Source organism: Spermophilus citellus (genome assembly GCF_964194105.1).
Source record: "Spermophilus citellus genome assembly, chromosome: 2".
Taxonomy (NCBI): Eukaryota; Metazoa; Chordata; class Mammalia; order Rodentia; family Sciuridae; genus Spermophilus; species Spermophilus citellus.
In genome coordinates, this window is record NC_138183.1 from 75,181,363 (window position 1) to 75,208,570 (window position 27,208).

A 27,208-nucleotide genomic window follows, 5' to 3' on the forward strand; every position below is an offset into this window, starting at 1 on the left:
TTACACTTAGTCATAAAGTTGTATCCTTTTTAGAGACTTTGAATTTGATTGTTTGTTAATAATTTTTGCATCTTGTTTAAGAAGGATAATAGTCTGTAGTTTCTTTTCCTGTGATGTCTTTGTCCAAATTTTTAAAAATAAGAATAATTCTGGATTCACATAATGATTTTGAAGTATCCTTCTTTTCAGGATTCTGGAGGAATTTGTTTAGAATTGGTTGTTACAGTCTTGATAGAGTTTGTATCTGAAATGTCTTTTAAAGGCTTAGCCCCTGACTTGGCAAATTGGGAGGTGGTAGAAACTTTGAGAAGTAAAACCTAGTGGAAAGTTTTAGGTCCTTGGGGACATGCCCTTAAAGAGGATGGAGGGACTTTGTCCTCTTTCTCTTTCTGTCTCTCTTTCACCTCCCGCCACCATTAAGTGAGCAGCATCCTCTATCATGACTTCCACCATGATGTACTGTATCACCACAGCAATGGACGAACATGAAAGTTATAAAACTATGAGCTCCAATTTTTCAATTTATTTTTCTATTATAACTGAAGACTAAACAGGCTGGAAGGCAAATCTAATCTTCTTTATTTCATCTTGGCTGGAAGCAGAAATCTGTTTTTTACTTTGATTTAAATGTTTCTTTCTAATCACTTATCCATACACATTACCTAAAAATTCAGGCATATTTAAACATATATTTCAAGCACAACAAGACATTATAATGATTGTGCTTTGTACATCATTCAATAATACTTCTTTAGATATATTGGCCTCTTTTTCCTTTGTATTGTTTGTTTTTCATTCCTGCATCTCCAAATTGATACTCAGAATAATTCTACCTATACCTGAGAATACCCTATAGTGATTTATTTCTTCATTTATTTTAGTGAAAATTTGTTGGTGATGAATTATGTCAGATGTTTTGGTCTAAAGATGTATTTATTTTGCCTTCACTCTTAATTCTTCATTAAGAATTTTTAATTAATATAATACACTATGACATGCTATTAAGATGGTAATTCCTGGAATGAGGACTTCCAGATTGACAGTTATTTTAGCACTTTGATGGCTCCATCTCAGCGCCATCTCCCTTAATTGGCTTCTGTTGTGCCATCAATTGTCAATCTAATGGTTGTTCCTTTCCCTGATACTTTTCTTCCTTGTTGCTCTTGCTAAGTGTTTTCTCTCTTTGTCTTTTTTTTTAAATTCAGCTTTACTGAGTTGTCTTTATTGTTAGATTTTTTTTAAATTTATTTATCCTGCTTCAAGTTCACAGAACTTTTTAAACCTAAGCCATTATGTCTTTCAAGTTCTGGTAATGGCAGAACAAATAATCTGGACTGAAGCCTCCACTGAAGGATAACTGGAAGGTTCCCAGACAGAACTTCCTACTGGGAATCCAGTTTTGTCTTATTAGATTATTTTATTAACTCATTCAGTCACTCAACTGAATGAGTTAATAAAATAATTAATAAAATTAATAAAATTCTCTAATTTTTTATCTTTATCTCTCTGTGCTTCCTTATGGAATTTTTCTTCTACCTCAGCCAATTTATCAATTTTCCCTTCAATTGTGTCCACTTCCTATCCAGTGAAATCTTGACACAGACCATTTTAGTTCAAGAAGCCTCTTCTTGTTATTCATTTTTGGTCCCACTTTCTCTCCTCTTTCACTTTTGTCAAACACTCACCCATTAAAGTTTGTCTGATAATTCGAACCATTTCTCTTTATATTGTTTGTGGTTTCTTCAGGATTCTGTTCATGTTTTCTTTTCCTCTGGCTTTGCTAGATATCATGTGTTAGGGATTTAATATAAACAGATACCTACAAAAAATGTGATCATCTTCCAAAGAGTATATGCATTTGCTGCTGCAAAGCTCCTACCATCTTCAGCTCTTCCAAAACAATCATCCCAGGATCTTGGGATTAAAGCAAGAGGCTCTCCTCAGGACTACCCTGCACTTCTCTGCAAGATCTGGGCCAAGTACAGCACGGTTGTTAATACTGCAACTTGGCATCTAAAATGCTCATTATGCCTTCCACAATCCTAAAATGCCCATGGTAAAGGCAGACCATAAACTGGGATCTCTTTTCAGGGCTCCTACTTGCTTCATATCTTGCTTCACTATCTTGTTAACAAGTTTTATGTCTTTAAGAGGTTTGTCTATATAAATATTTTTGCCCAGTTATTCCAGTTATCCTTCAGTGGAGGCTGCAGTCCAGATTATTTGTTCTGCCATTACCAGAACTTGAGACACTCTCCTTTTTTGTTCTGAAATTATCTCGATTAAAAATTTAGGTAAAATGATGATTCTATGCTATCAATTTTTTTCCCCTCAGTCATTTATAAATATTCTCTGCTCTGCCTTTTTCATGGTATTCTAATTTTTACTATGTATGTCTACATGTTTTATTTTTATTTATTTTGGGAATAACTGTGATATTTAGATCTGGGTTTCATGATCTTCATTGTTTTTTCAGAATTCTTAGCTCTTATTTACATTAGACATATATTAGGCCTTGTCACTTGAGCCTCTGTGTTCTTGAATCTACTTCAAAATTCCCATATCTTCATCTCTCTTTGCTGCATCACAAATAAGTTTCTTAAATCTATACTCTTGTTTACTTATATTTGATTCAGTCATTTTTAATTCACTGCTTAGATCATCCATTGTAATTTTAATTTCAATGACTTTCCTACAGCTTATTTGATCTTTCAAAGCAAATTATCATGTACTATTTGTCTTTGTCTTGTGTTTATTTAAATAAGACAAATAGTCTCAAATCACTGTATAACTAAGGGATTCAAGAAAATTATTAGTTATATTATATCTTTGCACATAATGAGTAAAGAAGAAAGTCTAAAGTTCTCCTCTGGACTAACTAATGAAATCTCAAATTAACTTATCAGTTTGAATAACATTACTTGGCAAAACACATAAAATTTCATTTGGAGGATGATACATTTTACAAAACACAGCAACCAGCTCCAAAGTCAGAATGTCTTAAAAGGCTCATTTGTTTAAATAACACGTCCAAGAATGTGTTGGGGAATAGAACAGGATTACAGACTTTATACAAATCTCCATATGGGAGAGGGAATCATATTGAGATTGTTGTAAATGTTCTCAATTTACCACTTTATCATCACTAAATTTAAGATGTGTAAGTGTATCTGTTACTCAGTTACTTTGGAGGAAGAAGGAAATTTTATTCTTGTCTTTCTGCTGTCCCTTTCATCAGTATTTGGGGGGATGGCAGTTGTGTAAGGGCTGGACCACTAACAATGAGTGTGAGCCTGTGTTTATGAAATCTCAAGGAAGGAAGAATTTTCTTCCACCCACAGACCGAGGCTAAGGAGCTATGACTACATTCCATCTCCATCTGGTCATTCAGAAAACTTATTTTCCTACTGCATTCTTTTTTGAGTGCAAGTCCTTAAAAGATATGGCATCTCAGTTCCTATGTCTCTTCACTCAACCCAGACACTCTTCTGAGCTGCCTCTTCAACCCTCTGTTTCTTAAGAATGAAAATTCTCAAGGGCAGGACCAATTTGTTTATCTCCCCATTTTCAGTTTCTTCTTTGTTCTTTTGACTTCTGGAATATTTCCTTTCTTAGTGGGCCAAGTATGCATTTGATAGCTACTTATGATATTTTTACCTTGCATTTTCAGTTGTTTGTCAGAAGGAGAATTCTCATGTTATCTACCTGCTATACCGAGCAAAATGGAACTTATTTTATCAATCAGAAAAGAAAGAGTACATTCATTTTTAAGAAAAACTCCATTAGTTCACAAAACTGCTAGAGTTTTATGGTTTCATGTTCATTTTTGATTTGTGCATATTTTTGTAAATTTTTTTCTTATGAGTAGCAATCAACATCTGAAGATGTTTTTACATATGGATTTTTTCACAGTTATTACTTACATGCATAGATGTATATGTATTAAAACATCCTTCCTGATTTGGGTCTGTTCCCTTTAGCTCTTTCTTTTTATAGACACCCTTGGTCGATTTAATGTTGAAAGTTACAAAAACATTTCAGCTTTGTTATTGCTCCAATATGCAGGGGTTTTTTTGTTTGTTTGTTTGTTTTTGTGGGGGAGAGCCTGGGGATACTGGGCATTGAACTCAGGGGCACTCGACCACTGAGCCACATCTCTAGCCCTCTTTTTTGTAATTTATTAGGGACAGGGTCCCACCAGGTTGCTTAGCACCATGCTAAATTGCTGAGGCTGGCTTTGAACTTGCAATCTTCCTTCCTCCACCTCCCAAACCACTGGGATTACAGGTGTGCCCCACTGCACCTGGCTCCAATATGCAGTTTTATACTTGCATTTAGATAGAGTTCCAGTTTGAGCCTAAATTCAAGCTGAAATCCACTAGTATTCAGACATTTTTGGACTTGCTTGGAGATAGTTATACATTGCCTATCAAAAGTGCATTTTTAAGCAAAGCATGAAGATCCTCTATGAAATAACACCTTCTAAGCAAAGAGAGCAGCAGTCAGGTAAATGTTGATACCATGGTTGTCAGGGATGAGAGCTGATTCTAATCACAACTGGCCAATTGCTATTGAGATTGGCTTCTGATCCTCCAAAGCCCCCTCCCAATCATGATCTCTGATTATAATGTAGGGATCGAGCAAGCAGAAATTCATTAATGAAAAACTTCTCAATTAATGAAAAGTCACCTTTTTACCTACACAGAGAAATTTGAAGAATACTTGATTTATCCCTGTTCCCCATATTCTAGAAATACATAGGAGAAGAGATAGACACAGTCTCCCCACAGCGGCTTAGGGGTATTAATGGACTCATAAAATACATTCTCACTGGCTCTCTGAAGATGCCTATAGATCACTCATGGCAGCTCAGATGTAGGGACACAGCAATGCCCAGGAGATCAGATAACCAGGGACATAAGATAGCAGCCAGGCAGCAGAGGGATGCTGGCAGCTTAATGACCACCAAGAGAGAGCATGCCTTTATCTGCAGTGACCATTTTATTAAGTTCTAAATGGCATTGGAGAGGTGCTGCCTGATGATTTTATAGACAGCAACAGCCTTGATAGGAACTCTCACTAAAAGGAATGGAGGGAGAAAAAAGAAGCAGACGAGACACACCGTGAATTGGTAGTTGCCAGGGACTGGGGAGGAGGGAATGGAAAAGGACCATTTTATGAGTAAAGAGTTTTATTTTGAAGTGATGGAAATGATCTGGAGCTCAATAAATGTGATAAATGCCACTGAACTATTCACTTTAAAATAGCTGATTTTGTAATTTTAATCATAATTTTATGCCATGCGAACTTCACCTATGCGAATACATTCTTTTAAAAATGTAATGGGTTAGCAGAGAGCAGCTCATTTGTGACCATGTGTGACAACCCAAGCCTACCCCTAATAATGAACAATTTTTTGGTGGGGGTGCAGACCTTGCAACACCACAGATATTAAAGTCTGAGAAACATAGTTCTTATTATTTTCAAACTGACCCAGGAATGGATGCCCTGGGAAAGTCTGAATTTCACAACATTTACAATATTTTGCTCCTATGTCTTATTGTTTCAGTTGCAATTCTTAGATGTTGTGACAACAAATAATGATTAGCATGTTTTGATGGCGCTTCAGAAATATTCTAAAAGGGCATCATTGCTGTGTTTTTTTTTATGGTTGTTTGCGATCATTTTAGGAAGGGCAAAAGATGATTTCCCTACCATTGTCCCTCCTTCAAAGACTAAAACAAAACTAGGCATTAATCCAGAATCATTAGTAAGCAGTCCTGATTGGTTTTGGAAAGGACAACATAGTGGGAGTCAGGAACACAATTTCTCTCTGAAGTCAGACTACTATGGCATTAGAGCATGAAACTGCAATTTAGCATGTAGAGTTTAAAACATTTCAAAAACAAATGGTGTGTGAATGAAGGAAATAGTTTCTTTCAGGAGATGGTATCATGGTTTATCCTGGACCCACATTTCAAAGGCTTTCTTTAAACCATTTGGAGATGCTTCTATTAGGATGTCACTTTCTTAGTGAAAAAAGCAATGGCACATTTCTTGCCCTTATATTCCCTGTAATGAAGACCAGCTTCTTTTGCAAACACATGGATCATAAACTCTGTAAACACGGAATCTTCCAAACTGTTTCTCTCAGAAAATGGACTTCAACAGTTTAAAGTCCTGGAAGCACTCTGGATAATCCACATAACATTAACTAGTTGATTTTCCATGATATATTTTTTTCAAATATGAAATTACTTCAGCAATTCAATCCCTCCAGATAGCAAAATTCTAAGAAGCACTAAGCTAACGCCAAATATACTTTTAAATCATTATTTTAAGAAGCACTATGCACATAGATTCCACTCTGCCCCATATAATTGTGAATTATTCATTCCTCCATTTGACTGGAGTACACAGCTTCAAGAAATTGAAATCAACATTATGTATCTATTTTTATAGTTTCTACTAATATTTGAATCAGTCCCCAAACTAACTCTAATAGAAGTGGGTATTTTTGTTTGTTTGTTGTTAATGTTTGTCTCTACCTGGGGTGTCATCGATGATGTGCAGGGAAAACTTATTTTACCCCAGGAAGCATATAGGAAGATACTCTTGGTGTTTTCCCTATAAAGGCAAAATTCATAAAATTGGGGAAATAAACTCATTGTTTCTAAATACAAAACCATGGTGTAAAAAACCTTGAAGGATCAGGTTTTTGTATAGACCACACAGTATCTGTTCAATAATGAGCTAATAGTTTATTACTTCCAGGTCTTCTGAACCATTGTTCAACCTGAGTTGGCACAGATAGAATGCTCACTTTATAGTAAGAATCAGGGTCTCCAACTAGCATACCCAGCTCAAAGAATTTAAAAAAGTCATTAATTAGCATTATCATCATTTTCTATTCCTAGAATTGTGAATAACCTGTCTAACAAAACAAGGGGCTTTATGATTCTTTTTGGCTAACATACAAAGTTCCATCCCACAAAACTGTTTACTTATAATGACCATGTCACCTTGCTAATATTCTCAATTTGTGACAATAACACATTGATAGTGTACTGTTTTCCATGTTAGATGGAGATTAATCTGTCATTCCGCCAAATTTGTTCTCATATTCTGAATAACTAAATATATAGAAGTTTCAGTGACTGGAAAAATATTACATTTCCTCCTCTCATCCTCTAGTCAAAAGTCTGCACATCTTCATAAGTCTGTTTAAAAGTAGAAAGCCCTGAAAAATTTTTATGGACTTGTCTTCTAAGCACATCTTTAAAATGTTACTTTATCATCTCCATATTTGGAATCGTATTCTTTACATCTCTGTTTAGGGTGGATTGGCTGGCGTTGTTCCCCTTGGTAGAAAACTATTATTCCATGTGAGGTATGGACTGCTACTTTTCCACCAAAATCTATTACTGCCATCTTCCATAGCAACAATGTCGCAGATGGTCCATGACTGCTCTGTGTCCACTCCCAGAAATTTACTCTTTCTCTTCGGGGTTCCAATCTACATCCTACCAGCACCTCTTCCACAATCTCTTTCCTTTCTCTACAAGTGGGAAGCTAGATGAGGCCAGAAGTCAGCTCTGACTATACAAATAGAGTTGATACCTAGGGAACGGAAGGACAGTGATGTGGAAGAAATCTGCCAAGGTGACCTCAAAGAGTAAAGCTTCCCTGCTAATGGGAGTGGAACTGATTTTATCATCAGGACACTGGATTCCTGGGCAATATTTATAGAAGCTTAGTCTTACCCCGACAAATACATCTGGTCTGTTTATAGGTACCTTGATGTAGACATTGTCGTAACTACAGGAATCATAAAAGGTAATAGAAGGGCTTGGGGATTTAGCTCAGTGGCAGAGTGCTTGCCTAGCGCACAAGAACCTGAGTTCAGTCCTTCGACTGTGGGGTGGGGGTGGAGGAGTAAAAGAATAACCAGAGAACCTAATAGCAAAACTCAACCTCTCAACATCCTCTTAAATCTTTTAAATTCGATTAATGATACCTGTGTCCACATGTTGTAGGATTTTGTCAATTCATAGGGAATATTCAACTTTCTACTCCAGTTTTTCCACTATGCTTATTAGATATCAAAAAGTCCACAAGATTTAGTTGCATCTTAGTAGATAATTGAAGAAAATGACTAACTATTCTTCAAAGGAATTGCATCAATTTGCACTTCATAAGCAGTGACTGAGATTTCCATTATTTCAAAATCACACTGAGACTTGTTATTACACACTTTTGAATTTCTACCAGTTTAATGGTATGAAATAGGATCAATGCACTGCCCAGCTTCGGGGGATGCTCTTTTTATTATATGCATATGAAGGGTGCCTCCTAGAGTTGATCAGTATACAGCCCATGGAGCTGCATATGGCAACCCTGCTATGAAACATATCTCAGTGTGACTTTAATTTAAAATGGCTTGTTTTTTGTGATAAAATTTTTATCACTTCTTTGATGGTTATTTATATTTCTTCATATGTAAAGTATATATTTGTGTCTTTTGCTAACTTTTCAATTGCTTGTATAGCTTGTATATAATACTTTGTCAGATTTATCTGTCACAAATAACTCTTCCCCATTTATGACTTGAACTTTATGCTTCTTAGGGTGTCTTAATGAACAGAAGTTCTTTATTTTTATAAGATCAATTATATCATTTTTCTTTTGTGGTAAATGCTTTTATTGTATTTTCAAGGAGTTATTCCTTGTCCTGAAGTCAGAAAAACTTAATGCTAGGTAATTTTTTTTAATGGACAATTTTATTTTTCACATTTGGCTTTGTTTTTATTTTCTAGAATTGAGCTTGTCTTTCTGTCACCCAAACACTATGCATGAATAGTGTTCTGTTTTAATTCTCATTCATAAACTGTTCAATACATGCATTACTTTGTTTTCTTATTTGATTCAACTTAGTCTTTGTTGAAATGTATACAGTTAAACTTCATAATATGGAGACTTTTTTGTATATTTATTATTTATTTTAAAAGTTACCATAACTACTTTCCATATTTCCACACGGTTTTGGTTGCATATATATGTACATTTTTGCAGTGTTTTGTTATTCGTTTGCCTGTTGCCATTGAGCTGAACTTTCCTCAATGTATTTGATATTCCATGGAATGCTTATAGTGAACATTTTATGCACATAACTTTTTCTTTTGCTAAATAATATCCTTAAGATATTATTTGGTTCAGGGTAAGGCTATTCTGTGTTTTTAAGTACCATAAAGTAAATATCATAATTCCAAAAGGATAATCTCCCTCTAACCTCTCATTTGCCTGCTCCAAGTTATCAGCCATCAAATGATACTTCAGCTTAGTTTTAGTTTAAATGCGTCTGATTGCCTGTGAGAGGGGCCACATAACCTTGAGCCATACATCATGCACGTGTCTTCACGTGCGGGCCTCATGCTCACTCCCTTCATGTCGATTTGTCAGTGTTCACACATAGATTGAACCAGCTGAAGGAGCTATTCAGAGCTTGCAGACTTAAACTAGTAGTTTGAATTTTTCCCAGGACTACCATCTATCTTGAGCCTGCCTAGCCTTTTTTTTCCCCACTATTCCATCCTAAGAGACAAATCAACCTGATTGATCCCCAGCATCTGAATAGGGGCATTGAAATCCCTCTTTAGCTGTTTGCTGGCACAGACGCACCACCACCTCCCTGAAACCCCTGTCACCTGTTCTTCCAGGGCTGGGGTGGAACTACTGCCTTGCCTAGAGTTACCTGCAAGGATGGGCTTCAAAGATGAGGGTGGGAGGCAGGGAAGCAGAGCACGCGCACTCACCCTCACGCCATCACCAAGCTCAGCAGACCCTTCACCTCTGACCTGCCCAGCCACTCCACGCAGGAGCCAGAGCACTCTGTAGGCTGTTTATACAGAGCTCGGAAACAACTCAGGGGGTCTAGGAGGAGATGCAGACAGGACTGGTCTCTGCTTCTTCACCTTGGTTTCTTAATAGGGTGCAGCAGACTCTGTAGGTTGGCTTGGACTGAACCCCACGGAGAACTGCCCTATGTCCCCAAGTACCTCTTTCCCTTGTCTAGATGTTCAGGTGGAGAGCGCTTTATAGAGAGTGGTCATGACCTTCTCCCTCCCTTTCTCCCTAACTCACACCTCTAAGACGTCCCTGGGTCTGGCTCATTGAGGTGTGTTTTCTTTTCTTTAATACCCCCATCTAGAACCTGTAATTCCTCTGGGTTCAGCTCTCTGCTTCCACTCTTATCTGACTTTTATTCTCTATGTCAATGAGAACATTTTCAACTACAGAGAAACTCAGCTCAAACTATTTTAGCAAAACAAAATAAAACAAAATGCGTTCAAACAAATAGAACAAGAAGAGAGTAAGCCTCAGACACAGCTGAATCCAGGAATTCAAATTATGGCATCAGAATTCTATTTCTTCTTCCTCATCTCAGCACTGGCCTAGAAATCTTGCTTATAATCCTAATCATGCTGTTTTATAATTGTGATTATGTGTCTGTTTCCTAACCTAGACTTTGAGCAGCTTGAGAACGGGAATAATTTCCTAGTCCTCTCCCCTACACCTTGCATTGCTCCTAGCTAATGCCTGAACACAATTAAAACAAAATAAGATTCCAGATTCTTATATTAAATGGTTATTAAAATTATGATGCTTCCAACCAAATGAATCTAGTTTCTCAAAAATAACTTATGCTAAAGGGAATTCTTTTAACAGTGTGGCTCAACAGGGTGGCAGAAACATGTTGGCACAGTCATTTATTTGCAAAGCTGAAGACCTTCTGTGGTTTGGAAGCATTTTCAAATAGTGGAACGAAACATTATATAACAATCCAAGAGATTAGAGACCTGAATAATGCAGTATATTACAAGTATTTCCTTCTGGGACTAGGCCCCATTGGCTCCTATCCAGGACTCTGTATTTCCACTTACTTATATGTGAACAGTTGCTTTAAGACTCGCACATTTTAAGATAAACTAGGCTATTATATGTTCTTGAAATAATGTTTGAAATAATGTTCTAATCTCTTTAGTGATGTTCCCCTCTCATGCATTTCTACAAAATGGCTATTAGTGAACAGAAGACAAGTATTTTCATAGCACTTGAACTATGACTATTAGGCAAATTCAGAAACATTTTACTTTGATTTTTTTCCTCAGGACAAGGTGCTCCCTCAAGGGCTTGCCAAGGTGGCGATTGCCTTCACAAGACCAGCACACAGGAGTCACGCAATGCTGGGTGGCATTGTGCACACACAAGGGAAGGCAGTCACATGTCACTGCATTTCCTGGGTTTTGACACGTCAAGCAGGAATGAAAGGTTTGATGCAAACAGCAACACCTATTGCCAAAATGATCTTGTCGATACCACCACAGCAACCACAGACAAACAAGGCTTCAGGTATGTACACAAGGTATACGCCCTGTTACAAAAGCTTGTACATAAGGGCCCTTTGAGTTACAAAGAGCACAAGGTTAGGAGAATGTCATGGGAAATGATAAAACTGCCGATTATATTTTTATGGGTTATATAATCGCAGGTGTGGAAATTCATTTATGTTCTTTATCCGCATCAAATAATGCTGACTCACTATGCAAGAAAATAAAGGTCGAACCATAATTGTGGGTTAAATCCAGAGAAAAGTACATTACCTCAGACTAAAAATATGATCTCTGTCGGTAGATGTGGTGTGGAATCACATGCCCACTTGTGGCTTTTATGGAGCATGTCGAATTAGCCATCAGCACGGTGACACTATTCAGAGCTCCTCAAGACCCTCTTAGTGGTGCCATATACCAGAAATGTCATAGCTCAGATCCATTCTCCACTGTCAGAGAAGTAGCTCTGTTTTCATAGGTGTATGTGTTCTGAACCAGTGGCTTTATCCTTGAAAGGCTTTATCCTAGAAGAGATGACAACTGGGAAGTGCATTGGGATTATCTGGTTTTAAATGTTTCATTTTACAAGTTAAAGCAAGAGTAACAAAATATTCATTAGTATTACAAACTACCTATAAAAAATACCAAATACCAATTATCTGGGGCAAGTAGAAACCTATTAATGGCTTCCTATTGAAACCAGTCTGCCTGCAGTGAGAAAAGTACCAGGATTATTGGATAATTTTCCTAAATGCCTTGTTTCTTACTTAGTGACTTAAATTTTCTATACTGGTTTTATAATTTTCAGAAACTTAGGACAAATGATTAGCAATTGGGTGGTGGTGGTGGTTGCAGTTATCAGCCTACAGGTTTCCAAATAGACACCATATTTTAGTGCCCTACCTTTTAAGGGTCCACTTTGAACTACAGATTACTGGTTTCTTTTTCTTTCTTTTTTTTAATCTTCACTTTACTAGAAAGATATTTTTGCTCATTTTCCTCTGCTTCATATCCTGACTTAATCTGGAAGAAGATTCTGATCTACATTTTTGGCTCTTTAATGACTAGATTTCTTGATATAGTCTCAAGTATTAGTTCTTTGATCTTCTACCGAAACCTGCTACTCACAGAGGGAGTTATTGTGTATGCTGGGGTTTGGGAGAAAGTGTGCTTTGAATAACCCTACTCCTGTTCTATGCTACTGCTCAGATCTTTATCTTATGTCCCTTAGTATTTTGTAAATGTGTTTCAGCTGTTGCCAGTATGTTTATGAATAATGGAGTCTCTTTCATTCATCTTTGGCTTCTTCATGAGAACTGATTCTCTTAATAGTTAGCCCAACATGTTTTGAAAAGGCATATAAAATATTATAATACAGAATTAAGAGAATGCCCACTCTTTAAAACAAAATCCAGAACCTGAAAAGGTTTATTACTGGAAGAATTTTCCACAGAGAAGTCCAGTTTGAACCAAGTAACTGATTTTTTTCTTTCATTTCCTCTGTGCTGCTGGTAGTGAGAGGGTTCATTTTTCTTTTTCTTTTTCTTTTTTTTTTTCTTAATCTTAGAAGTCCCTCTCAGTAAAAATAAGCCAGGCTAGGCTTTCAGAGAATTTTACATAAGAAGAGAAAAAGTGAAATACAGAAAACACATGATGTGTTTTGGGGTAAAATAGGATCTATTGTCTTTCAGGGAAAAATGTGTGAATCTCCTTCAGGGTCAGACACTCACCGTGGTCTTGAACATAGGAATGATTTCATGCAACTTGAATGAATGAATAAGCCAGTGACTATAATTCTAATACCATGTGGATCACAAAGCCCTCATGGCTGGTACATGAGTAGTAGTCTCTATTTTGATATTTCGAAGCCCCAGCCCCCCAAATAAGACTAATATCTTGCTCTACTTCCTTGTTTCCCAGGTCACATCTTTGACAAGGTGGAGATCACAGCATCTTCAAGCTCTCATTATCCAGGTGCCTCCTGAACATGATAAGCAGAGGCTGGACACCACTGCTACCCAGTGAGGCACCAGGCTCCTGAACAGGTGGGCGACACCTCAAGTGGACCCGTCTCCTCCAAGCCACATTCCTTGGGGCAGGCAGAATAATCTTTTAAAAATCTCAAAAGGATCACTTCATTTCTTTGCTTTAAGCTTTTGGCCACTTTCAGTTATCTGTAGGGAAAACTCCCAAATCCTTAAAAAGACATATTTTTAAAAATATTTGTAAAAATAGTTTAATATGACTTAAAACTGTATTTTTTCAATTGAAAAATCCAAATACAGTGTACAACCAAAAAGTAATAATATCAATTTAGATCAACATTTTAAAATATAGAAGGTAGCAGAAAAAAATAAGTGTGGATTGCATGTCATAAGGGTAGGTATTATTTCATAAAATTTTCTTCAATTATATTTTATGGTAACATGATGCATGACAATACACATATACACTGGGTTGAATATGACATGATAAATATATCATTTCAACAAGTATTTGATATAAATAATGTAAGGTAAATAATTCAATAAGTAATGCTGTAAATAGCAAAAACAGAAAGTTTTTGCCCTACTAATGAAAGTAATTGTCCTTGCGAAATAACTGGAGGATAGAAATCCTAGATTTCTGAAAGAGAAACAGTATGACCCATTCAAAGAAACAACTTCTCAGGAGGAATGCCAGGTTCTGTTGCAGCAGGGAGCTCTGCCCAGGAATTTTTTTAAAACCAGCTGTCACTGCCATGATTGGATGATGACCCACTGGGTCCACCAGGCTTACACAGAGAGCACTCAATGAGGAGAATCCTTTCCAATGCTGTGATTCCTTAGTAATAGTCTCAGATTCAGAATCACAATACCTTTTCAATTCTTTATCCCTACCCACTTCAGGGTGATGTTATGGAATCTCGATGCTCTTCTAGGATGTTAGAATATCTACATTTTACTCTATAATTTAGAAAACTGTGAAACACAAACTATATTACCTATGCTATTGTGAACCAACTCAGCCTATCCTAAAACAACAAAAACAAAAACAACAAAACAATATGTGAGAAGGAACAAAAAGAGTCATCTCTAATTTCAGGATCTTCCATGGATAAGAAAATGGCATAATGGCTTAATAGAAAACTTTGGTTACTATGTCTTAGGAAGACCAACTAATTAAACAATGATTATATCAAGATAGTCAATGATTACATTATGAATTATCCTCAAACCTTTTCCAAAGAAATCTCTTAGAGCTTATGCAGCTACTAAGGAACAGAAATCAATATATGAAATTCACATGCATTTGAGAAATTTTACCTAAATATTGGCAGTGGAAATCAAAGAAGGAATGATAAACTAAGATATTCTCCATAGAGGACAGTGACTCCAATAGTTGATCAAAATGTAAATTAATACTCAGTTAATTGAATTTTATTTTTTGTAACTATTGCAAATGATTGCTTTATTGATTACTTTTTCAGCAAGTCTGTTATTTGTGTATAAAAATTATACTTACTTTCACATGCTAATTTTTTATTCTGTAACCTTACTAAATTTGTTTTTCAATTGTAATTTTTTTGCTTTGGTAAAATCTAGGTTTTTCTGTATATAAAAACATTTCATCTTCAAATAGGAATAATTTCCCATTTGGATACCCTTCATTTTTTTCTCGTCTTATTACTTCGGCCAAGATTTCCATTACTGTATGGAAGAACAGTGGATATCCTTTTATTTATTCCTACCTTAGAGGAAAACACTTCAGCTTTTCACCATTCAGTATGACATTGGCTATGGTTTGCCATACGTAGGCTTTATTTTGTTAAAGTAAATTTTTTTCTAGTTTGTTGAGGGATTTTTTTTTTCATAAATGGATGTTGAATTTTATAGATTGAATTTCTGGATCTGTTGAGATAATCATATAATTTTTGTTCCTTATTCTGTTGATGTGGTATATTATGTTTATTGATTTACATATGTTGAAACATTATTGCAAGTGGTTCTTTTCATAATCTATTCATACTTCCAATTTGGAAAATCCTAATATAAAATGAAGATGCTAGGTCAAGTGGATATAATGCTGATTCTAGTCAAGGGTCAGGCTTCCAGGTCCATCCTCCAAAAGCTAACCATGCATGGCTAAGGGAAGGACTTGGATTCTTAGGACCTCTGTGTTCCTAATCATGCAACAAGACTTTAAGTTCAATGGGCTTGCTTTTCAAGCCTTTTAATGTATGAGAATGTATTTGAGAATGCACTTTGCATTCTCAAACTGATTATTAGGTATTTATTTGCAATAGAATATAATAATTTGACTCAAATTATATGCCTAGAAAGGGCAAATTAAACATTAACATGATTTTTCCCATCTTAAAAACATGAATTATTTTGCATTCAAATGTTTAAAGAATGGCTAACTAAAATTTTCTCTATTAAAATAAAATATGAATAGATGAACTGATTCCTATCCCTGCACCTGTTTGCAAATAAAATTGTTAATCATCTGCTTGCCTTGTTGAAAGCAGTTGGGGTTAAGAAGCTTTCAGTTTTTCCTGCAGCAATCTTTGTTTCAGAATCAAGTTTCACACAGCCTCTCGATTTTTACCTGTTGGGAATGTAGGCAGTAAATATATTGACGAATGTTTTGGCAATCAGGTACCACATCAATGACACTGCATTTTGAGAGAGGCGGGGAGGAGAACTGATTACATAAATGTCGTAACAGGTGATAACAAGGACTAATTGCTTTGTGGTGAAAACCTTTCTCCTATATAATATTGAGAAAGGCCATGTCCAAAGTGCTTTGCCTTTATATAATGACTGGGGTTAAGTAAGTTTGATGCTAAAGTCCAGGGATAAGGTAAAAGTTATTCTTTAAAGGAGTCCCTTCCCACTCTATTTGAATGCTTCATAATAGGATATTAGTGATGTGACCAAGTTTCCAAAGGAAAGCTTTTTAGCTTTAAAAGAATTCTAAAGAGATATTTAAAAATTTGTTGGAAGGAGTGTATTGTTTTCCTACACTCACACTAGACAATATAGTGCAAGAGGAAATTTTTTAAATAATACTTTACCAGTTATTTATTGAGTATCTACAATATTTCATGCACTGTGCTTTAGAATTATTTATGAGGAATGAAAATGCTATAATAGATCACTAAATATCCTGCCAGTCTTGATCCTTTCAATCTTCTCTCCAAAAATTCAGATAATTCTTCTGACACAACAGTGAGTTATAGTAACCTCACTGCAAATGCTAAAGATTGTTAGCATTGTTAGGATTATTGTTCTCTGGATGCAAAAATCCAAGCTCTTTAGCATGCTGTATCAAAGCTGTTTTGTGTTCTAGGCCTTCTCTGTCTCCCAGCCTCACCTCTCTACTTTGCCCATAGATGCTGAGCTTTACCGTGTTACTTTGGTTTCCCGAACAGAATGCCCTGGTCTGGGTTATGTGAATTTGAATGTGCTGTTTGCTCCATCTGTAGAGATCTTTCTTTATTTTCTTCCTTTTTTTCTCTTTGTTTATTTATTTTACCTTTTTTTTTTAATTTGTTGTGTGTTACTTTCTTCACTTGATTAATTACTACTCCAGCTCTCAGCCTTAATGTGACTTTATTCTAGGGAACCTCCCCCAAACAGTTTAAATCTGGGGTCAGCATGCTTCCTTCAAGCTCTTTCAACATCTAATACATCTGATGACTTCTGGCCATGAAACTCACCATATTATGGTGTCTGTGAATCTGTCAAATCCACTTATCATTACAGAACTGTGTCTTGCTAGCATTATATCTCTAGAAGCTGAGAGTAGGTGTATTAAACAAATTGCTAAATACATGAATACCATGTATCATGGTCTTAGGGGGTGACACAAGAAATCTTTGTGTACTAGGTTCCTAAGTGTTATATTAAAATTTGTTATGAAGGCAAGAACCTTCATAACAAATTTTAATATAACTCTTAGGAACCTAGTATAGTGTTAAATGGTTAATCACCATAATTTAGAAGCCTAAAGAGTATTCCAAAAGAGTTCTGAGCAGCAAAATATGGAATGATTTAGAAACCCTCTGGCAGTAGCATTGGCAGTGTGAAGAGATTGTTTAATATATTGTGTAGAGTAAATCCTTGTGAGGAGCTGAACTATAAAAAGTAACTGTGCTTCCATTTTTAGGCACCACCCTTTAGTCCAGCATGGTGCCAGGTACATGCTGTCTCTTGCTTTGCAGACTAGGATAGAGTTACACTCTCTGCCTTGCATTTCATTCCCTTGACTGACTTACATAATCCCTCTGGCTATGCCTATCAATTTTCAGACCAAAAGGAATCCCATCATGAGTGCACTAAGTCATATACTTGGCTGTATCACACAAATGTGTTTTACCTGGATTATGTCTGACAGTGCCAGCCCCCAAGTGATGGTAATTTCATTGTACTTGACACAAAATCTCCCTAGAGACAAGGGGGATGGGATGCCTAATAGATAGGGAAATAAAGCCTGTTAAGAATAATCACTCATGACAACTTGTCTTCTTTCAACAACTTGTGACTTTAAAAGTGCATTCTCATAAAGGGTATTTCGAATTTATCTATTGCAATGAAATGGTGTCAGCACCAACCCCCTTTGAACACTTCATATTTTTTCCAAACTATCACACTGCGATCATTTGTGAAATACTTCCAGAGGAAAGATGGTTCAATTTTTTTTTTAATATTTTAAGCGAGAGACAGGCCACCATGATAACTTGAAAAAAATGTGTCAAATTAAAATACACAGAAATTACAAAAAGGCAATTGAGAAAGAAATTATTCATGAGTAGAGGGACAGAGAGTAAAACTTGGCTGCAAACAATAAAGCAATCATAATGGTGTCTATAGCTCACTCTTGGGTGCACAAATTTATGAGCTAATAGAGAACAGAGTGCTAATGCATTAGATTGGCAGACAGTGCCAAGAGAACTGAAGTACCATTTCACAGTGTTCTTTAGATGCATATTTTGATAACTAAGATGAAGAAAAGTGAGGTTCAGTGAATCAAAGTTATCCTTCCAGAGAATTTTATTTCTCAAACAAAAAAACTGAAGCTACTCAAAAAGATTTTACTGGACACTTTTAGATATTCAGATGTGCTCATTTGTAGAAGCTGGCTCCCTTTTGAGTATAATCAGAGGCCTTGTCTCCAAGGTGATCTTCAAAGTCAAGAAACATTTAACAAAAATTATTCATCATTTATTATGATCTCATTTTTTGCATTGTTACAATCTGAACATCCATGTTGTTATTGATTTATCCAAGTTAAGTAAAGTCCTAGGGAAATTCTGTTTAAAGTATTACCCAAACAAACCTTAAGAAGTACAGATACAAGAGGAGGCTGATGTTTACACAGAGTCACAGGCAGTTGGATCTGAGCTGAGAACTGGCACATGCATTCTAGGCTGGTTCTACTTCTTACTCTGTACCTTAGGGATCATTCTGCACTGCCTTTCACTACACAATGATTCTCAAACTCAATCATGTGCTATACTTTTTAAAATACAAATTTCTGCTTTTCACTCTCTAGGGATTCTCATTTGGTAGATTAAAGTAGAGCCCAGAATTTTGAGTTTCTAAAAAGTTGAGAAACTGCTCATGCTTCTGTTATGGGACATACTTTGAGAAATGGAGCAATATATGCATCTCCCAATCTGCTCCTTTTTACTGAAGAGGGAAGCAGAGGGTCCATAATGGATCTGAGCACAGCAGAAGGTGTTATGGTCTTGGACTACTCTGTAGGAGTAATGCACTTTTACAGGAATCTAATCAGGCAAGGAGGGAGGAAGGCGTACCCATTTGGACCCAGCTCACAACATTCTTAGTTTGTGTCAGCACAAAGGAGGTGGGAAATGAATTGCTACCTAGACAAAAAAGCCCAGAGTAGTCTAGGGAAGAGTGAAGAATATGGAAGAAAATTCAACACATTCTTTAGTTCTCCATCTCTATTCTTACAGTTCAAAATACAAAAAGATACATACATACATGTAAAGAAGCAAAGCTGACTTACATTTGTGCTACCTATCGGAACATGAAGGGCCTTCCTCACATACAAAGTGACAACTCTCATCAGCTTTATGTTCAGAGAATAACAAGTTTGGATATTTTTTTTGAATAAAGAGGACAAGGAATTATTGTGCTTTAAAAAGAATATGTTTGAATTTAAGCATGTATTTATGTGTTGTGAACCATATAAATAAGTATTCACATATGTGTGGCTAAATATGGCATTATGCTTTTATGAAAAACATATTTTCCAGTAGGTATATTAAAATATGAAAAAGATTTAGTTAGCTCATAAACTTGTAAGGAGTATCAAGAGGAAACTCCCTTTTTACATTCTGTACAGCAAATCCCACTATAACTGTTGCCATTAAGTAAAAATATGTGAAACAGTGTTTTTTTTCTATGCTTTAACTGATGTATTACTGATTACGAACGGGATTATACACAATAAAATACCAGTATAAAAACTGTCGAGTGTACTTTAACAGACTTCCTGCGATGGGATTTGTCTTGTAGAAGCTATTTTTTCTTAAAGCAATGAGGCTACATGCTTTTCTTATTTGCACATCATTCTCTGTATAGAACAATCCTTTGTCACTGAAATTCACTGCCTCATCATGGAGTCACCAGACAGTTCAGAATATTTATAGTGCCATGAATTACATTGCTGATGTAGATATTACAATGACTCTCTATTCAGAGGACATCATAAATAACAACATAACAAGGCATCTGCTTTTTCTGAAGGAAATTGCAGGAGCACTCTGTGTAATTTTAAATGGAAGGGAGAATAATTTGTGAACCTAGAACTGGCTTATGCCATTTACTCATGAAGTTTTTTAAGTTCACCCCAAGTCCAGACACAAAATTATCTGTAAGGCAGAACAGATTTTGCAAACTGAAGCAATTTTAATTTTAATTATCAGTTGGTTCCCAGTCCTTTAGATACTTTCTCACTGACTGGTTTCGGGTAGGAAAATTCACATAAAACATAAAACAGACAACGAAGGTTTGTATTCTGACTTTTTTTCAAAACATATTTTTAAAATCATATGATTTTTAAGGAAAATAATTTTATATGATTTTTGTTGCAAAGATTGTCTTTTTTCATTTCATTAAAGTGCCAAATACAGGAAGTTGCTTGAAGACATTTTTAGAGAAAAATACAGTAGGCAATTTCAATGAATAAAATCATGAATAATGAAAATATTTAATTTCTGAAATACTTACTAGGTGTCTAGATTTAACATATATTTTTACATGTGGAATTAGTGGAGACTTTAAGTCAATTAAACCAAAGCACATTACATCAAGAGTCTGAATGCTATTTATCCATTTACTTGGAGAAGGGAAGGTTATATTCAGTTTTGCTTGTTTCCTAAAGGTGACAAGGTAGTATAAAATAATATAATAGAACAAATCTGCAAGCTTTTTTCCCATTAAAATGATAAAACTTTCTCTAAAGGGTGGACATTCTCCAGAACATATAGGAGAGATATTAAACTAGAGAAAATAGTGCAATATAACTTGCATTAAACATTGATTTTTTTAATGGTTGCTATAACTCTGCAAATTTTCTATTGTTCCCGAGACTAGGAAAATGAATGGTAGAGTGTGAATATTGAGAATTGTGTTCATAGTTTCATTTTCCAAGTTGTGACTTTAATAACATCTGTATATACACACACATACATATAAAACACCCAATTTGTCTTCTCCAAATCCTTTCTCTACACCAAAAAGCTACTCTTCTGAACAAAGAAATTAATTGAATTTTCTCTTTATTTCCTTGAAAGTAAAAACACAATAAATTCAATCAAATTAAAAGGGGCATAAGAGATGTTTTAAATGTGGCAACATTTGAGTTATTTGTATTCTAAAGAGAAAATTATGAATGCAAGTATTATAGATATCAGAGTCATTTTATGACAAAAAAATGACAGAGTAGGTTTATAAGCTAATACCAGAAACTGATATGAACCAAGGTAGACATCCATTACTCTGCATAATCTATAAAACCTAGACATTTTATCAAGATATTACTTTTTATATTTGATGACTAACTTACTTCTTTATCAGAATATAGTATTTTAAATGTTTGTTACATTTTGAGATCCAATGCCTTTTAAAAATACAAAAGCATATCCTATTATTAACAAATACATATTTTAAACAATTATGATGGTTACTTAATTTTATCATGCTGTTCAGCACAATAGCCTAAGGTCACCTGTGGCTACTAAGTGTGTAAAGAAGGGCGACTGTAGAACCTATCTTTAATTTTACTTTTAAAAATGTTAAATATGCTTGCTACAATTTCCTCAACTAGAAATTTTATGAATCTCAATACAGATGAAATATTTATGGTAAAAATTTAGCCTTTAGATTGAGATTTGCTTTAAGTATAAGATATGCATTGGCCTTTGAAGATTTAGTTACTAAAAAATGGAAAAAGAAAAGGAGAATGCTCATATTACTTTTTTATATTATTTATATATTGGATTAATATTTTACAATATGTGGTGTTAAATAAAATGTGACTGAAAAATTTCAAATTTACCTGTTTTAATTTTTAAATGACTAATAGAATACATAAAATTACATAAATTACACCATATTTTAATTAAAAATCCTGAATTATTACTTCATTGTAAAAAGGTTTTATTAGTCTTCCAACTTTCATATACACTTTTAAGTAATACTAGGAGATAAGTAAAGCAGGTATTGTTTTTATTTTACAGTCAAGAAAGTTGGAGTGAATTTCCCCTTTTGATTCATATAGAATGCATTTGCTCTTGCAAACAAAATTAAAACTCATAACTTGTTAGTCAGTTCCGTAGACATAAGCATTGCACCAGAAATAAATATAATAGGCTAAAGACAGACCCAACCATATAACTCATTGAATTTTCATTTTCAATAAAATATATTTATCATGTTTTATTATTTAATTTATGTTTTAAAAGAGCCACAAAATACCTGGATATATAGTATCACCCAAAATATAACATATTTATTTAAATTATTCTGTATAACTTATCTAAGTGAACCTATGAAAAAAGTTCTACCTTGAAAATTTTCCTGAAAATATCATCCATTTTTGAGAAGCAATTTTGCACTACAGTCAATTAAAACCTATTTTTGATTAATGATATGCAATGCTTTCATGCTATCTTTTACTTAAAGATAAGGAAAAGCAACTTAGCTAGTGCTTTTATGAATCTAGTGGGCTCTGAGGAGAATATCTTTCAGATAAGTCCTTAATATCCCTTTTGGAAGAGTATTAGTAGTTTTTTATTCAATGTAGATTTCTTAAGTAGCTGACATTTATTTTGTTTCCTACCACCTGATCTTGGTACCTTAAAATCTGTTTTTCATTTGTTTTACATTTATTCATGTTCTAATGGCTCTCAGTGATTTTCAATTATAATTTTCTTAAGGAGTGAGTTTCGAGATCTTTCTTCCTACACAATGAATATTGTTGGTACCTATGTATTGGAGAGAAAATAAAAAACCTATTTGCTAAACATTAATGACTCATTCATATTTATTATCTACTTAATAGTCACTAATTTTAATCATTAAATTGGCAGTTCACTTAAATACAGTAAGTGGCAAATATATTTAATTATATTGCATATCATGTTTCTTTTGAAATTTTTATGAATTTCATTGAAATTCAGGACAGGCTTAAACCACATCGATTTTTAAGAATGCAGTATCTTATCTTTACAACAAAAGTCTTTGCAAATCTCTCATCAAAAGCAAAGCTTCCTTTGGGGCATCAAACCATACCACACTGCCAGACTGTCAACGTTTGGGATGTAATGGAGCCACAAAGCTTTTATATTTATTTCATTCTCACATTTATCAAATCATTGTGGTTGTCCAAAGAGATTATTCAGGCACATACTTCATTCACATAGATTTGATGGGAGATTTTAATAAAACATGACAAAAAAGGAATTCAGTTTAAGAATAAAAACATGAGCTCACCCACAACTATCACCCACACGACTCATTTTGTAAATCATGTAATGGACTTTGTCATTTTGACACATAGAACATTTCTTTTCTTCCATCACCTTAGGATTAATCAGATTGTATGGTGGATATAAGGGAAAAAGGGATGGAGTTTGGAACTCCCAATGGCTCCCTTTACTATTTGTATCAGTGGAACATTTTGAAGTCAGGTAGATGTTAACCTAATAAGGGAAGCCCCACTGGCTTTCTGTCTCCTCCAGACAATAAAATGGCATAATTGTGTCTGTGCCTCTTTCTCCAATTGTTCTTCTATAACACAGTCTGAGAAGTAACATAGATTCTAATTAACTCAAATTAGACTAATGAGAGAGATGGTAAGTACTACAACATGAAGATTAAGAAAGTAATCCCAATTTTAAGCCTCAAAGATGTTGAGGACAAAGGAAATAAATGTTAAAGGGAAAGATTGGGCCACTGCTTCATGGATGTTGAAAGTAGCAATAGCCAATCAATGGCTTCAGCCCATTTGAATCAGCATTCCTGATTTTCTACAAGGAAAAAATTCAGCACCTGAAATAACCCAAGCTTCACAATGGCATTAAACCCTTTATTGCATTAGATTCTGCATTTATTATTAGCTAGGAGATGGGATGGGTGATGGTATTAGGAATAGGAAGATTATTTATTTAAAACCTGTGCTTGATAATCTTCTGTTACAATACAGAAAACTTGGAAAGATATTACATTATTAAGCATTAATAAACATTATTAAATATATCAAGTAAAAGATGTATTGTTAGAACTTTTTTTCTAATTTTATTGTTTGAACAAACCATCTTTTGATAAAAAAGTACATTAATTAAATTCCTTATTAAAATATTCACACTTTCCATTTTCTCATAATTTAGTACACATTGAAAGTTGTTAAATAGCCCTCAGCTTTTATACTGCAGCTTCTAATGTTCACAAACTTCTTGACTCTTCAATTATTTACTATGAAATTAAACTTGTGGTAGAGAGGAAATTTTTAATGCTGCCAAATTCTCTTACCATTTAAAATCCATGTTATGTGATAAGTTTAGTTGTAAATATGTTTGTATTTGCAATCCATTTGGTGGATAAAGCATTTAAGGTAGCAAATAATATAAAAATTCATTATAATAAAAATAGAACAATTTGACTAAAATTCAAAAATTAAAACATAAAGGATGAAAACTAAAATGAAAGCTGTTTGTATCAGCCCGGAGGACATAAATTTGAACATTAAACAATTCTGGGTTTTAAAAAAGACAGAGTGAAAAGGGAGATAATAATGCCAGCTGCATGATCCTTGTTATTAAAAAAGATGAAATCCCATTAGCTCCTCACCGGAAGCAATGCTTTCAAGAAATAGATTCTTTGAAGTTTTTGGAATAGGAACTTGTGTTATGGTACACCAAGTAATAATCTCCCCAACATACACAGTTTATAGTAGATGCTTGGCACATTTCAGAAGGGAAATATGAATTGCTTTTCCAAATAATGCTAAAAAGAGAAATGAATGGTGAAATGGCTTAAGGCAATTCATCCAATCACAATTATTAGGCTCTTTGAGTTGATTTCTATCTCAACCCTTCCCTACTTCTCTCCCCACTTAGAGGTAACCATGTGCTTCAAGTTCCTCCTTCCACACACCATGAGGGACATTATGGGAAAGTAAGTTTCAGATGCAATCTAGCACAAATTTCTCACCAAGGGTACACAACACTTAGATTCCCATTCTTTAAATTAGGTGAAGTCCCAGCTCTACATCCATCAGACACTGACCAGTACCATGTATTAAAAACTGCTCTGGGGCCTGTGTGACAATAGTTTTGAGGGAGAATCAGCTAGTCTTTAGTTATAATTAGGCAAGTTCTCTATTATATATACCCTGGGCCATGGGCAAGAAAGAGAGTCCTAGAGCCAGGGCTCAGTTTTGAAGGATGGTAAGCATGGGTTCATCATGTGCTCATATCACCTTTACAATGGAAAAAATGTATTTCAAATGTCTTTTTCTTCTACTGCAGATGGGAAGTGGTGTTAGAAGCCATTGGGATTTATGGGCCTGCCTGATGGCACACGCCTGTAATCCCATCTACTCTGGAGGCTGAGGCAGTAGGATCACCAAATTCAAGACCACTCTCTTCAATTTAGTGAGACCCTGTCTAAAAATAAAAAATTAAAAGGTATTTAGGGACTGGGCTCAGCATGAAGCCACACTCGGTTCAGTTCTTTGTACCCCAAACAGAAAACCTCATAGTTATTTAGTCATTACACTAAGAATTACAACTTTTGAGTTATAGAACACTGATTAATGTTTTTCAAATGGTCCAACTACCCTTGGGTAGTGGATTCCTCATTAGCATATTTCAAAAAATAAACTCACTCCAGCGTGTAAAGCACAGGTATTTCATCCACCCACACATTATTTTGTCTATCCTAAAGTATTTAAAATAAATTACAGACAGCATAACAGGAGTTGCTATAATCTGGCCTCCTGGAGATTCGAGGTTTTCCTGAGATGTCTGTATGAACTCTTTCCCTCAAATATCTGCTCATAAAAATATTGTTTATTAATACATGCAAGATACTTAATTTGTTGTAAATTTAAACATTACCTTTTTATGTGTAGGATTTTATGATTCTAATTATTTCTGGAATGTCATTTAACTTATCCACGGAAACACTGTTAACTGAAATACAATGACTATTTACATATAATAGAAGCCAAGTGCCTACCCTGCTCAAGTGGAGCGTCTGGAGCTGCACAGCAAGTACGGGTGGAGATGTCATTCTCAGTCTTGTGGTTTTCCATTGAGTAATTTTTCTAAGTGATTTTTTTTGGTAAAGGTCTTCCTGTTGTTTTTCTAGGAAAATTTACAGGAGAAATGTGTTTATGTTCTTTTACTTGTTTCACTTCCTCTCATTATTCAATAAAAGGATTTAATACATTCTCTTTGGCTGGATAAGAGCAAATTTCTACATTCTCTAATGACCCCCCCCCCCGCACACACACACACACACACACACATCCAAAAAAGTACAGAATTTTACTGTAATTGGGTACTATTTTTGTTTAGCAAAATTTAAGTAGTGGCCTGTGCTTCACAGACATTATTAAACAGTCACCACATAATAAGCCCATTTTCAAATAGAAATGGAAAATCTCATCCATTTACTTTGTACTAGGGATTTAGAAAATTGGTATACTTCATGCAAAATTCTTAGAATTTTTTGTTTGTTTGTTTTCTGATAGGTTGAAGCTATCTAAATGTATCATTTGATTCTTCTGTACTCTCAATGCCTTCTTCAAATGACATTCGTTCCTCCTGAGGAAATGATTTCACTTTGTGGAAATAGCACTAATCAGGAATTAGATAGGCTAAGTACCTTGTCCCATCTCTGCCAGCTATTTGATAATTGACTGCCTATGTCCTATAACTGCATTAAACCTAGATTGAAACATCTGAAAAGAGGCAATGATATGAATAAGAATGTCATAGAGTTTATAGAAGTAGTAAATAGGTGCAGAATGTCAGGGTCTTTTGTGTCCTCTTTTCCTGGCAATGTCTTGCTTCTCAAGGTCTCAGCTCAGGCTCTGCCTCCTCTGAGCAGCCTTCACTTGTGCCCTCTTACACTGTCAAATTGGATCACTCTGCTGTTCTTTGCTTATCTGTCATCGCACTTACTATGTGTACAATTTGCCCAATTCTCTGCTTCTCTGATAAGAACATAATTCAATATGTTGTTCCTTAGTTCCACTCCAAAATCAGGGCTAAGTGGAGAAAATTCTTGGCATAG

The 27,208-nt window shown here is 35.0% G+C and overlaps 1 protein-coding gene across 2 annotated transcripts in view; it reads right to left on the reverse strand.

The window, feature by feature from the left end:
- The window catches only part of ALDH1A1 (aldehyde dehydrogenase 1 family member A1), a 141,127-nt gene that overhangs the window by 58,290 nt on the left and 55,629 nt on the right, over positions 1-27,208 (reverse strand). For both annotated transcript variants that reach the window (XM_081279366.1, XM_081279365.1), the window contains exon 3: positions 26,147-26,274. In XM_081279366.1, coding sequence (XP_081135492.1) covers positions 26,147-26,200 — 54 coding nt within the window. In that variant the 5' untranslated portion in view covers positions 26,201-26,274. The remainder of the gene's footprint in view (positions 1-26,146; positions 26,275-27,208) is intronic.